Below are 15082 nucleotides of genomic sequence, written 5' to 3'. Positions count from 1 at the left end.
CCCTAGTAGCATATTAGGATCTGAATTTCGAAGTCATGTCAGAGTCGCCAGCAAACCGTTATTGTCAGTTGGAGTTCACGATTAGGCCCAGAGCGAGAGGCTAAAATTTGAATAAGCAGCTCATGGTCACGAACGTTGAGATTGATGACTGGATGTGTGACAGCGTTGAAATGTCTTTGTCTTCGGTCAAGCTGGTTCGTTCGATTTATTATGGGCGATGGCCAGGTGCGTTTTGAGGTTGGAACGTTTGTGAAATTAAGGGTTTAGATTCGTGCTGTACTCACTAAAAGTTGCATTGCGAAATCATTGGTAATATTGCTGTAGGAATTAATTGCGAAGTCGAAATCAATTATAGAACAGGTAAATACGGTTGAAAGGGAATGTAATGTTTTAAGGTGGCGACTGATTCATGCGATCGATCTATGAATATGGCTATGAGTTATGGTTTCCGACAGATACGAATGCTTGAGCTTACGGCGGAATTTCTTCTGTTACTTAGGTGCAGAGTTGCGAGCAGTGGTTTGAGGTTGACGGTTTGACACTTAGCGACTTTAGATGGTCACTTTGCGTCATTGAAATTGCGAAATGTCGAGTAACAGGTAGATGTAGAATTGTTTGTGGTTAGAACTAATATGCGACTAATATAGGTGCCGATCGTTGTGCTTTTGTAGAATAAATACTAGAAAGGACCACCTTTGTTGGGGAACGATTAAATGGGACAGGAATTTAATTTAAAAAAAAACTTACGTTGAATGGAGCTGATGAGATGTCGAACAGGGAGATATTGCAGCGATATTTTACCAGATTCACACTCACTGACACATCCGGTGAATCCACCCGGCCAGAAGAGACAACACGCACGAGCATTGCACCGCGAGTGATGACGCGCCCATCGCGGCGTGGCCTTGACTGACTGTCGACGCGACGCCAGCCGGCGGCCAGTATCGTCGCTCTCGACGCGGGCGTTGAGCCGCCAGAGGGCGTAAAAAGCAGCCACAACAGGGGCAGTGGGTTAGCCGTAATTGGGGCGCGGGCGGTAGGTGAAGGTCATTGTATATAGGAGCATGGTTAGTTGTGGAAAGTTGCAACGGGGTAAGAACGTAAACAGTTAATGCATAATTTTAAATATGACATGCTATTTGATATTTAGGACTGCACTTCGTTTGATGCGCATTGTTTACTGCTAATAGGATGATTTAAAATAGATTCCCTATGAAAGGCTAGGGACCCTATGACAATATTCTGGCACTCTATAAAGATAATTTGTTTAGGTAACTAGTAGCCCATCAGAAGCTATCGAACGAGTTTCAAGGAGTCATTTCCGTTTGAGCATTCAGCAATTCACTATGATACGGTGGATCACAACCAGACGACAGATCGGTGCGTACTAATTGGTTCTAGATTATCTGATGAAATCAAGAGCGGTTCAAGGTCTGCTAGGATTGTTTACGAGAACTGATGATTAGGTTCACGCGTGCAGCAGCAATTAGGACTTGAGATTACGATTAGATGCGTTTCTGTTATTCGCGTTCTTGAGAGTTAGCGCCAATAATTACTCCACCAATATTGGCACAGGGCATTGTGAGGCACAGACGGCTTGTTTGCCCGTCTCCTATGGCGTAGCGTTTACCAGCATGACCGTATGAGACACAGATGCACTTCTCTAAACCCACGTCCAGACCGGAATAATAAGAGGGACACGCCGTCACGTACGCAGGGCATATGCACGTTTTCCGCCAGTGGTACCGGCCACTGTTAATTTTCCCGCTTAGGTAACACTGGGTGAGAAGGCAGTGAGAGGTTTCTACGGCAGGGGGAAGGGGAAGATTGGCACAGTGTGCAGTGGAGAGTAAGTTATGCCAAAGGCAAGAAGCCGAGGGTCAGGGGTGAGTCACCCAAAAGTGCGGATAAGGCGCGCCGTAGTGTCCCGAATAAGTCCTCATACTTATTTTGTAAAGGTACCTTAATCGGTACTGGACAGCCTCAGGGGAGGGAAGAATGTACTCCAGGACACGTAAGGCCTTGAAGAGTAAATCCCATGGTTTAAGGAGAGTTCCTGAGGAGAGTTCCAGGATATGAACGGTGGTCCCTGGGTCGTGAACGGGAATGTTACACGCGGACCGGAAGAGGGCATAGGTAATCTCTCCCGGTAGAGAGATAAGTCGGATATAAATCGTGTATGTGTGTACCATAAGTCTATCGGACGTGTAGTGAATCCCATAAATTAGTAGGGTGGATATTTGTGTATAATTATTCTGGACGGCCCTGCGATAAGTATCTTTGTCGCCGGTTAGCGGAGCATGCATATGGATTTCGGAAAGAGACATTTATCTCGCCGGGGAGACCATGGTTTGTAAGACGCCTAACACTATCGGAGGGAATTTCGGGGGCTACCAATTAAATTTGGGTGAATACATGAAATGTGAACGTAATGCGAGCAAGGATGTGAGAATGATGACGCATGAATCTTAGAGTAAGGCCGATAGGAATTTGGTAGAATTCGGTTATGGCAGTCGAACAAATGATTCTCGAGGGCAACTAAACTAGCAACGCTAATACGAACTAAGCGGGCAATTTTTGTAATGGGGAGGCCAGTGATATAGGAATGGGTGACTGGACGAATGATCACATTCAATTAATCAATGTAATTACCACCCATATGTTTGGCAGTGGTCATCGGGACTTCGAATGCCCTGTCCTTCACCTGCCCAACTGTGCTGCAAACCCAGCTGATCGGATCCCTCTATCCCTAATCCGAGCAGTGAAGAAGCATCTCGTGCATCATGGTCTATACAATGAACAGAATCATCAAGCCTCCAATTTAAAAAGCATCTTCCATCAGATGTATTTGTACGCAAGGTGGATACTTACATCTCTATCCGGTGGATCTCATCTATCTCAGGATCTCATCACTATCTGGATCTCTCACTAGATCTATCTCGGGATCTCTTCAACGACTCTCAAGCTCCCCTGTTCTACCAGCTCTACTATCGAGTTCCTTCCAGCAGCGAATCTCTTTTCTGCTACACCGCCGAACAGCAGTGGACCGCGCTGTTTGATGAACCTCAAGATGCAGCTTTTTTTATTTCTGTACTTTTCCTTCCCTTCATTCCCTTGCTACAGCTCCGTCTGATTCCCAATCTCGCCAATTCTCTTCTATCTGACGCGAGAAGACAACTTTATTTGCTATCTTGCCAATGTATGTGCCAATTATCATTAGCTCCTACCCCAATCAGTGCTGTCCTTTGCAATATACTACGGTCTGATAGAACCCACCCGATTCCCCATTTCGCCAAGTAGTGCCCACCTACCAGCTTCATGTCTCTTAGGCGAGGCACTGATTTTTATTTCCTATTTCACAGACACATTCCTAGCTGCCAGGAAAACTCCCTCACCATCCCAACTTGCTGTCTCGCCAACCCGCTCTTACCTGTCTGCGCCGATGTTTCTGAGCCAGGCGCCGCAGTTCCTCCTGGTGCTGCTGCATCAGCTGGCTGCGCATCTCGCTGATCTGTTTCTCAGACTCCCTCTTACCCGCCTCCAGTTCCTTCTTGTAGCTGAAACGAACCAACATAATATCAGCCGGACGATTGCGGATCACTGATGCAGCGCAATGGCTAAATATGTTTTGTATATGTAACATATTTGATGGGCCGAGAATATTTTAACCTTGACATCATATAGTTAGTAGACTAAAAAGGTGTTGCGTTATGGAGCACAAAAACACAGAAAAACAGTATACATAACAACTGACCATGCAGTCATTGATGGACCTAATGACTATTATCCATGACAGACCACTGACAAACTGACCAGATTGTTGGCCATTGCCCATTTCCCACAGTCAGTCACATGTCTCACCGTTCGACGGTCTGCGCCAGCTGCGTGAGGTGCTTCCTCTCCAGTTCCTTGACCTCCTGACGGTGCTTCCGCTCCAGTTCCGCGCGGAGGTCCCCCGTCCGCGCCGCCACCCTTCTGTCGAGCTGCTGCCGGAGGGCGGCCAGCCGCCGCTCGAACTCCACGCGGAGACGGAGGATGGATGGACTGTCGGGGTACAAGGAACACAGGTTAGCCGAGAGTTCACGAGAGTGAACGCTAACGATGAGCAGAGATCTACGAGTATCCCATAAGAGTAGTAGGAGGAGCTGATGGGTGAGACCGTGTCACTCACAGTCATGAAACCTGCAATCTTTTCATTCGATTGTCAATCGATAGCAGGGCCGTTATTGTCAACAAAATGTGTCCACAAAAACTATGGTATCTCTTACTGCTCCAGAACATAGATGTAACAACTCAGTCCCACGCACAAGGGGGAAAAGCTCAAATTATTGAGCGCTCAAAATATTGAGCGTGTGACGTCAGAGGCTCCCATAGGCGTAATGCTGAGGGCTCAAAAAATTGAGCCGTTTCAGGAACACGTTTTGCAAAAGCAACTCGCAACACCTAGGGAGGAATGGCAACACCCTAGGAGAATCACTAATGATGCAAAACAGATTAGGCTTTCATATTTTTCACTGCTCAAGCTTCAATGATTGGGGGAACACCAATTTCTAGGTCGAAATCTTACGGCATACCAGGATGCCTTAAAAACAGGCCAATATTTATGTCGAAATAAAAGTTATTTTTCGTCCATTCACCTTTTTTACTAGGGTTCTGTTGGAAAGAGCAATTTTCATACTACCCAAAATGATTGCGACTCAATTTCACATCACCCATATCGGAGAATATTTTTCATTTGGCGGCGCCGTTTGTTTATTTCGTCGCGACGTCTTCGGTCGCGTGGTTGTCGTCGTCCTTGTGTTGAAGGTAAGTTTTTAACGTTTTAGTTATACTTAGATGTTAAAAGGTACACTGAAAAGTTTGAATATGCTGTGATTTTAAATTTGGAAACACGTAAAGGTCAATCAATTCACGTTTTCCTCGATTTGCGTGCAGATAAGTAACTGTCGACGAAAGTGGCGCCATCCGATATGATGTTTTGAGGGAAAGAGACACAACATATTTACGTGAAAATTTTTGTTTTTTAGTGGTCTAAGTGCTTCAAAGAGGCTGTGAATGTTTTCTTCACACAATTTTTCATTAGGTATGATGAAGTAAAAGGTAGTTTCAGTCTTAACTTTCATATAATTGACATTAAAACATATGATAGTCCACTGCTATCAGTGATTGAGTACCTTGATATTTGGCATTTCTTATTAATTTGAATGTATTCTCTATTCATATGTCCTGATAGTAAGTGACAATACTCTGCCAATATGTTTCCATAGTTTTCACATTCATTTTCCAGTCATTTACATAACATCACAATTTATAATCAACAAAACTCAACTCCTTCGTTACTTCACAACACTGACAGCATGACAGACTGACAGTCAACTATTGTGTGTGTGAATGCTGAAACAGGATAGCCACTTTGCTGACTGGCTCATTTGAAATAAGATAAAAATGATCCTTTATATCATTTCCATCTGGAGGATCGGAGTCAACGGAAAAGGAAGGCCACTTTCAAGCCTCAAGGTCTAGGCTGCCAGACGCCAGTTGGCAGTCACCACCAAATTTATAATAGATTAATTCATTATTATACTTTGAGACCCTTAGGTCACTGGATCGGCATCACATTTTCAGTTTCAATATAGTAAAGGTTTTTACTTGTATGATGTGAAATATTTCCCTGAATCAGAATTTAATTATCCCTAGGTACCTGGTAGAGCTTTCGGATTTAATGCTCATTGTTGGTGTGCAGTCAGGATTTTTTGACAGGTCCAGATAGGGAATCCTGAGCAATTTTATAGTAAAGTGGTCTCCTTATAATCACCACACATTTTATCAAAAGCATTTGTAGAATTCATTCAAGGAAGAATTTTATCAATGTTGCACCCATTTCTTAGACGACCTAGGCTGCATCTTTTTTTAGTTCCTGTTGTATGACATATTTTCCATTTTGTTCCACTGCATAAAAAAAAAATCGTTTGAGATCACCAAACAGCTTTTCTTTTTCTGGCAGGTCTGCACAACCAAGCGTTCGCTGGCGAGGACGTCGGCCGTCCCTGTGGGTAAGGTCATCTGCTCAGCCTTTGTGGAGATCAGCAAGACGTCACCAAGATGAAGACTTCGCTGGAGCAGAAGCCGCTGACCCGTGTCCGATCGGGCAGGTCATGCTCGACGGCACGAGCCACAACTTGAACGACTCGGTGACATCAACAACATGGTGGAGCAGGTGAATGAGTTTGGCGATGTGTTGTGCAACTGCAAGAAGGGTTGTCTGCGTGTCCTGGCCGGCGGAGCGGCGACGCTGCGCAGTCTGTGCTGGTGGTGAGCAGCTGGCCGTGGTGACCGCGCGCGCCCACATGCGCCGACAACCTGTGCGGCTTCGACGGCCCCGGGACAGCCCGATGCCGCCCACTATGCGACGCCGACCGCGCACTGTCCGCACGGCCACATGGAGGTGTGCCCGCGCCTTTTGCCCGCACGCCGCTACCTCGCAGCTGGTCTGCAACCACGCCGTCGCCGCCTGTAGCCCGATAACAAAACGGCTGTCTGATAATGCCGCGTGTTCTTTGTGATGTTGCTACTGTGATGGTTGCTACTGCTGGTCTGAGACTCGATGTTTCCATTCGTCTTTTACATGTTAAGGATTTGATAATGATAAGCTTAGTCCGAGCTTAGGTCGTTTATATCATTTGTTATATGGCATATTTTGGAACAAAGCAGTACAACACTGCCTCCTGCTTTTGTGATGTATGCTGGCAAGACGCAGGTTCCGGTCTCAGGTCACCCGGTTCCAATGTGGCTGGGCTGGCATGCGATAATGTGATGTTGTTTTGCTCGTCTCTGTGTTCCACACTTGATGATGTTTGTGAATCTAACCCACATTGTATAGTATTTTTGTTTGTTTGCGGCCGATGGCCTTGTAAGTTGTAACCGTGGCAATACAGTTTTTCCTGTATAATTCTCCAATATTCAAGCGTGGGTGGATATCTTTCTGTAATCACGTATTCCCTTCTCCCAGTACAGTCAGAAAATATCAATACAGTATTCATACGGATTATTCAAGCCCTGTATAATTATTTGAGGTGTGCCGAATCCGAAAGGCGACCGATAAAACTACTAGCGGAAAATGTGACATGATGCCATGGGTTTGTGAAAAGTTTAGGTACCACGTAGCATTCAACTTCCTGCATTTCTGTTTCAACTCAGTTTAACGTATTTCAACGAACATAACATCAAAAATGGCAGCCAGTACCGGCTTCACCTGTCACGGAGAAGGCTCAATAAATTGAGTGTAGATGCTGGCCGGCACTCAATTTTTTGAGCGCCAGCTGACTGTCGTCTGTCGTGGCGCTCAATTTATTGAGTATCGCGGTCCCGAACGACAAGTGGCGCTCAAAAAGTTGAGCGTCTTTAGGGCATTTTCTTTCCAAAAACACCGATATTAATTATCACGGCGAGTGTTCGAGAAGAAACCTTGTTGCTCTCTCTTGCCATTGATACCTTATTTGGATACGATATTTGCCGTAGTGTGACGCTAGAGGCATTGTAAAATACCATCGTTTCGCCTATTCCTTCATAATGGGGCCCGCTCAATTTTTTGAGCGCTCAATTTTTTGAGCTTTTCCCCCTTGTGCGTGGGACTGAACTAACAAGTGTTAAACCCAGGAGGTAACAAAACCAACGTCGTCCACTCTCCAAACCTGCGGCCCCTGTATCCCTCCACCGAGCCTGACCCGACCATAGCTCGACCCCCTTCAACCCCGACCAAACTCGCTCCTCTACAACCCCTGTCCCTCCACCACCGACTCGATCCTCCAGCCCATTACTCTCCAGCCCTTCCCTTTCCTCCGCCTCTCACCCAGCCGTGTCTACGGCTCCGTCGGGCAGGCCGAGGTCGGTAAGGGTTCCTCCCAGCTCCGCCAGGTCGCCCAGACCGTCCCTGTCCGCAGTCTCAACGGCCGCCGACTCCGACTCCGACTCGGGCCGACCCGCCTGTTGTTGGATCAGTCGCCGAATCTCCTCAGAGTACCTGACGGGAGGTGTGACAGGTCAGAAAAGGTCACAGGGGGAGGGGTGCAAAATGGGACGACAAGACTAGACAGTCAAAAATCAGGCGCACGGCGCTTTATCAGACAGCGTACCACTACGCAACCTAAGGACAATGGCCTAAAATAATTCGGGAATGTAAATGCTGATGTTTATGAAACAGAGTCAATCTAATATTTGCCGTTGAAACCACAACAATAGCCATTAGGCGTGACAAAGGACAGCTGACGAGGCCATCTAAGTTCTTCATTAAAACAGGATGGTGGCAAACTTTCTCAAAAACAAAGTCCCCCGATGAAAAGGCGTCTGAAGCCGTGAAATGGCTCGTTCGCGCTGCCCTTGTGTGGCTTAGTGGCGGCGCGGAAACAAAGCCCTCGGAGCCCCACTCCAGACATTGGCTTCAAAACAAGGCCGGCAGGCGTGCCGAACTAGATGGAAAACTGATTAACCTCGCGTAGAGGGATTTCTCGGAGGTGGCGCACCACAGACGCGTAATGAACGACCGACCGCCGCCGCAGGCGCCCAGCGGAAAATGTGGGACGGGAAGAAGGCACGCGTGGGAATGGAAGGTCCGTTCAGGAACTGCTAGTATTTTCCCTCCAGTGTTTCTGGACTTGATTGAAAATATTTAAAGGGTGGTGGACTTCCACACTACACACAGCCGCCTATCACATATTGACAATTTGATGAGTTAGTAACACTAGTCAATACCTTGGATTTCACTTCACAATGATTCATTTGGGGTTGGCGATTTCATTGAGATACCGAAGTCCGAAGAAACAATGAATTACTCACCAATCCTTCTAATCCTTGGACTGACCAATCCGAGGAATCTCTCGAAATCGGGCATGACACTACGGTGAACACAATTATTTCCGAGGCTCTTTGTTACTATATCCACAGTCCCCTTCCCCACAACACCCAGATAAGCCCCCCCCCCCCCCCCACACACACACGCCTTCACCCCACACTCACATGTTCTCGGTGAACTTGACCTTCTCCTGGAAGTACTCTCTGAGAGTGTTGAGCTCCTGTTCGTGCTCGGAGACCTGCTGCTCCAGCCCAGTCTGGTGCTGCTCCAGCTCCGCCAGCTGGCGTCTGAGGGCGACACGATAGCAGTCAGATAGGTAGTGAGCGCAACGAGAGACAGGAGACCCAGTAGCGGATAACTCAGCGGATACAGTACCGGATACTTTGACCGACAAGCGGGGCCGGTCAATGGTTTGGTATGGGGCAGGGTAACGGAGAAGAAAGAGTAATTGGGCCGAGGGGATCGTTTTGATCGCAAAACACAATCGTAAGCCTTTTCTATGTAGATGTTCAAGCGACGACGACGCAGGCAGGACTCCATTATGCATCACGCAGAGTTTCAGGGGTTGTTCCCTCCCTAAGTCCGTTCGGAGCCATCGTCTGTCTCAGTCCCCATGGCCATGAAACGCCGCGCGGTCCAGCGGCACCGCGCCGGTCGAGTCATCCAGTCACTGCTGTGAGGTCAGGGACCCGGGTAGACCTCTGCTTCCACGGCAGTGAGGCTATGGCGACCAGCGACCATCATCACCACGCCCGCGCCGCCATAATGGGATTTTATGACGCTCATTAGCGCTCGTAATCAGCACTTTATTGAGATGGGGTCGTCTATAATGATAAAACCAACCGAATGCCAGTTTGGAACACCGTCGCTAGGGGCTCCCATTTGCGATCTAGGCGTGCTAATAGAAAAATGCGCCCGCAAAAGAATGGACGATGAATGCAAATTAGCTAAAGGATCACACCTAATAATTGAAAGCATCGTAATTTACTCACATTACGGATATACGAGTATGTAATAGAAGGCATATACTATGCCAAATACTTGTCTAAGCTTACGCCAGTTATGCACCAATGCTACTGTACGAGGCTAATGTTTCTAAATCACGCACTAGACATATGCTGCACATCATAGATCAACGTCGCAAATCACAAACTAAATCGATTTGTCTGCAACACATGGCACCGTTGTCGGTCAAGCTCCTGCAAATTTCCGCCAATGGGCGCCATAATAGCCGTGTATCGATTCCCATCAGCAATAACTCTGACCGGTCGGCCGACCCGGAGCTGCGATCGACCGGTGAGAGTACCAAACGCACCCAATACTCGGTCCGGTCCGGTCCGGGCCGGGGAGGGCAGGTCAATACAGCTCACACCGCCGGCGGCTGTTTGACCGCTGACCTGCAACGGTAGACCAATGACCGCTGACCGCTGCGGCCAGTGACCGATGACTGGAGATGAGCGAAAGTGACCAAGCAGTGGCTAAGAGTCCTCACTACAGTCAGTCGCCGGTGCGGGTACAGGGAGAGAAGGGTGATCCTCACGGTACCTGGTTGGATATGCTGACGCGGCCGACGAGAAAGATGAAGGTCATACAGCAATGATGGCGGCCCTTTGGTTATTAACTGAGAGGAAGGTCGATCCGGGAATTTAATCTCATTGAGGGCAGTCCTGCATCCGTCGCTAGCCGCTACCACCCTTTCCAAACTTTGTTAACTTTTGTCACATCACATCTCGGCGCCTCAACATGTCGGCTTTCCGTAGCCCTGGACCAGCCTCCTACTAAGACATGATGCATTGCAGTCGTTTAACCCGCGCCCCGTAGGGCTACCGGCGGACCCTACCACCCGTAGGGAGGGGGCGTTTCGCCCCCCCCCCCCCTAAGATCTCGGAAAGTTACCGGCCGATTTTCAAAATTCAAACGGCGTTCGATAGCCCCACCCAGGAACTACCTTGTGACCAAATTTCATTGACCTAGGTCAAACCGATGACGTCACAGGTCAGGTCAAAGGTCGGATTTTCACCGTTCACAGGCAATTCAAGAAATGTGCTGTGAAAGCGAGTAAATTGGTAATTTATTGAAAACCATCGATGGTACATTGTTCGTTAAACACATACTTTGCTATCTGAGGTCACTGATACCAGGTCAGGTCACAGCGAGGTCAGGTCACCGGGGGTCACAATATGAATGTGTCGTGTGATACATGTTTTATGGTCCATTTTACATGACAAATGCGATTATGTGGGTTAGGCAGCCTTGGGGGCCAGCCTAGGTCACGTTTTTGTGAAGGTCAGGTCAAGTTCAGGTCAAATTAGGTCAAATTTCAAAGTTGATATTTTTGCATAAAATGGGTATCGATTCGATGCAGCTCGTCACGCGGAGTCTAATGGTGGTCTTCGTTTTGCTCTACGAGTTCTAGAATTACCAAAAATTGAGTTTGAAAATTTGACGTCATCATTTTTGAACAGTTTTTCGCTATAACTTGGCCAAAAAACGAGGTATCGATCTGAAATTTGGTATGTAGATAGAAGACGGTAGGCACTATCACATATATTCCGGTTTTTTCGAAACTCAAAAAACTTTTTGGATTTTTTGGCGAATATATCCAAAAAAATGTTTTTTTGATTTTTGGGGGTCAAAACTCAAAAATTTCAAAAATTCGAGATAGCAGTTTTGTAGCCCTGTCAATTCTACACCTTTTCTGTCTGATCATTTTTCTTTATCTTCAAAGCTGTAGTCCTGACAGGTCTTCTCGCGAAGGTCTTTTTTCGGTCGAAAATGACAGAACATGACGTCACTCTGACGTCATTTGTGGCCAACCTATCATAGCCTCTGGAAAATTTTTGGTCACAATGTGTAAAATTGATGCCCGGAGGGGTCCTGAAAGTTTGGTGGCGATATCTCCAGCCGTTTAGGAGATATCGACCGAAAAGGACAGGGAGGGGCCGTTTCGGCCCCCCCTACGGGGCGCGGGTTAATAACTGTCCATCAACGTCTAATTAGCTGCCTTCTCTCAGCAGAGACGCGACGGCTACACGGGAGACGTCAGCAGTGAGAGAGGCAGGGTGAACCAGACGGGAGAGGACAGGGAAATGGTGGTCACATTTCAGGCAACTGGTACTCGAGTTGCCTGGTACTCGCGTGGTCAGGGAGCTAGCACAAAAGTTCAAAAGACTGAGCCTCCTCACACCTAAACTCAGAAACACAGACCTAAGTCTTGTGCTAGCGTTCGAGTCGGAGTTCGACTCGCAATGGTGAGTCACGCTAGTCAGAGGAGCGGTCGTAACCAGACAGACGGCCGCCCTTCCCAGCCGATCAGCCCCGAGGGCGGAGCGTGCCGCCTAAAATATGGTCCCCGCCGACAGACAGACGGACGGTACATCACCGAATGACACACAAATGGACTACCAATTGGCGGCTGTAGCCATAATGGAAACACGTCAGTAAGGAGTCAGGTGTGAGAAGTGGCGGCAAAGCAGCGGGCAAGACTTGGCAGCTTGATAAACTTTTGGCATTTCCTACTGAAACATATATTATTTTGATGGTAAATATCCGCATAAAATATCAGCCCAGAAAGTGCAAATAAATAATGGACAACTTGTTCAGCAGTTAATGCATCGACAATAGACGTTGATGTCTCCCTGAAGACCAAAGGTGAGCTGTCCCACCAGTTTCCCACTACTACCACAGACTCTAGACTCACACATCGACTCGAGCCTCCGTGACGTGTCTCACCTCAGTTGAGAGTTCTCCGAGCGCATAGCGTCAATGATCACGTGCGGCTCCTTTGACAGTGTGTGGGCCTTCTCGAGCGTCTCTGACTCCAGCTGGCGACGAAAGAGAGGGGACAGTTAGTGTTGGTGGGGAGCGGTGACGCTCGACAGTCAGCAATGACAAGCTCATCACTAGATCTCTCGTTATGCTTTTTGTATATGCACGAAGTTCATGACTGCCGGATACCAATTACAATGCACGTCGCAACTATTTACGTCTAAGCTGCACCATTGCATGTTTATCAGATGTTTATTATGCTTATTGGAAGCAAGCATCTGTAATATAAATCATGGCATATGTAAACCAGTATAACGCCTTTTGGGGCGACTAACGGAGCGAGCAAGAGGGTGAGCCTTGCACGTGCGAAATTTCGAGTGGGTACCTCCAGCTGACTTGTGCACGGCACCCTACTAACCGGTCTCTAACGATGTGCCAAATTTGAGCACAATCGGCCCAGCCGTTCTCGAGATCTGGAAGCGGCACCCTGCACGTGCGCACGTGCAAAATGGGTCCCGACTGACTTTTGCACGGCACCCTACTAACCGGTCCCTAACTGTGTACCAAATTTGAGCGCAATCGGTCCAGCCGTTCTCGAGATCTGGAACCGACCCCTGCACGTGCGCACGTGCAGCAGCACCCCAACTCTGGCACATGGGTATGCAGTGCCTAGTGGGTGCCTACCTACATGCCAACTTTCAGCGCAATCGGCCAAGTAGTTACCGAGATATTGCAACAATTACAAAACTGACACCTCTTCGTTTTGCACGTGGCACGTGCATAAGGGGTCACCCACATGCATCGGGAATAGTCCAATACTTGGTAGAAGGAATGAAGCTACCCTACAAAAATTACCGCATGTAAATCGGTCAAGTGGTTGCTGAGATATAAGCCTCGCAAAAGCGTCCGCACGGCCGGCCGGCCGGCCGGCCGGCCGCTCATACTCAGAAATTTCTGTTAATCTAAGGAAAGACTACGCTCGCTTCGCTCGCTCCGTAATGACGTCAGGGGACGGAGGCAAGCATGAACGTAGCATAAATCTTACATGCACAAATCTAGCCTGAATTTATCAAACCACTTGGCCTACAACGCAGTAACTCAACAGCCCACCATCAGTTTCGCTGAGTGCTGGTGAAAACAGTAGCAACTAACCCGCTCAAACGACACACTAGCACGCACACCGACACTCCGGGACACAACATACTCCGCTGCGTAATATCATCGCGCTACTTCGCCACATCCAACGATAGGGCACTGACCCTCCACATCCCACCAACACAACACATCACTGCATCCACGTTGCGTCTCACCGCACTCAAACAGGGTTTACTCCGTAGCTCACAGTCCCACCATCCACCACAATCCATCGAAGGGCCACAATCCTCAACACTTACACCAACGTTTCACTACACTACGCCCCTCACGACAACCCAGGTCCCTCCACAGTGAACTCACTACAGAACTTCAACACACCACAGACCCTCCACACCGGACACCCCACCTTTCCCACACACACCTCAGACCGCTCTCCCCGCACTATGCGTGCCGACTGCGTGCCACCCGGTTCCGGTCCCCACTGAACCCGTGGTGGGCCGGCGGGGTACCGAGACAGGAATAGACAAAAGTGATGGCCGCAACCGCAGCCGGTCTGAGCTGAACCAACAACCCGCAGACGGACGGGAGACGAGCTGAGATGAGGGACATATGGGAGAGAGCGAGCAGGGCGGCGGAGGAAGAGGGACAGAAGGGGAGGAGTGAGGCAAGAGAGAGAAGGTCAAAGCATAAGTTGTAAAGGGGATTTGAGAAACAAAAACTTTAAAAGAAGAAGAAAACGTAGCGCTGAATAATTCATATATCGAGATTTCATTGAAAATAGCAGAATTAACATGCGTATGTTCGCCATATTTCAGGGCAACGCATACACAATGATATGCCGATGCGCCCCAGAACCAAAATGACCTCTAATCAGTCTCAAGTTTCGATAACAACCAACCCACAGGGGACAACAGAACTCCAATCAAGTAGCCACCGATACCTCAAACCACTCTCTCCGCGGTGCGAAATCACAAACACATTAACACTTCCCCAGCCAGCAAACAGGCCGACAGGCTGTAACGAGCCTGCGAGCTATGTCCCCGGGTCCTGAGCGGCAGTAACCCATCGGCTGGACGGGCACACAGTACCCAGGGGACACACAGACGGCCAAACAACGCGGCGACACGGCGGCGACGCACTGCCGCGGTGGGAGCGGTGGTGGGAGGGTGAGAGTGGTGGGAGGACTGGTGGGACCGAGAGGCGAGATGGGAGCGGTGGTAGGTGCAGGCTGTGGGCGGCGCAAAGAAGGTGGGACCGACGAACGCTCTGGCGGCTGCCGTGCTGGGACGGTAAGGCCAGAGATAAGGCCAGTGAATGACTCGAGCGGACCGGTAAATCTTGACACTGCAGCCCACGCAGCCGGTCAGATTG

At 48.6% G+C, this 15082-nt stretch overlaps 1 protein-coding gene across 1 annotated transcript in view; it reads right to left on the bottom strand.

Annotated features, from left to right (window-relative positions):
* LOC122375351 (plectin-like) overlaps positions 1–15082 on the bottom strand; it is a gene marked incomplete at its 5' end in the record, with an annotated part of 76908 nt that overhangs the window by 24605 nt on the left and 37221 nt on the right. Inside the window, 5 exons of the mRNA XM_043354693.1 lie at positions 3431–3557; positions 3862–4044; positions 7850–8020; positions 9013–9135; positions 12581–12672. Of these exons, the coding sequence (XP_043210628.1) occupies positions 3431–3557; positions 3862–4044; positions 7850–8020; positions 9013–9135; positions 12581–12672 (696 nt within the window). The remainder of the gene's footprint in view (positions 1–3430; positions 3558–3861; positions 4045–7849; positions 8021–9012; positions 9136–12580; positions 12673–15082) is intronic.

The sequence above is a fragment of the Amphibalanus amphitrite genome, unplaced genomic scaffold (genome assembly GCF_019059575.1).
Source record: "Amphibalanus amphitrite isolate SeventyFive unplaced genomic scaffold, NRLGWU_Aamphi_draft 001822F_arrow, whole genome shotgun sequence".
Lineage (NCBI taxonomy): Eukaryota > Metazoa > Arthropoda > Thecostraca > Balanomorpha > Balanidae > Amphibalanus > Amphibalanus amphitrite.
The sequence above is the reverse complement of the archived record's forward strand: the minus strand, read 5'-3'. Positions and strand labels throughout refer to the sequence as shown.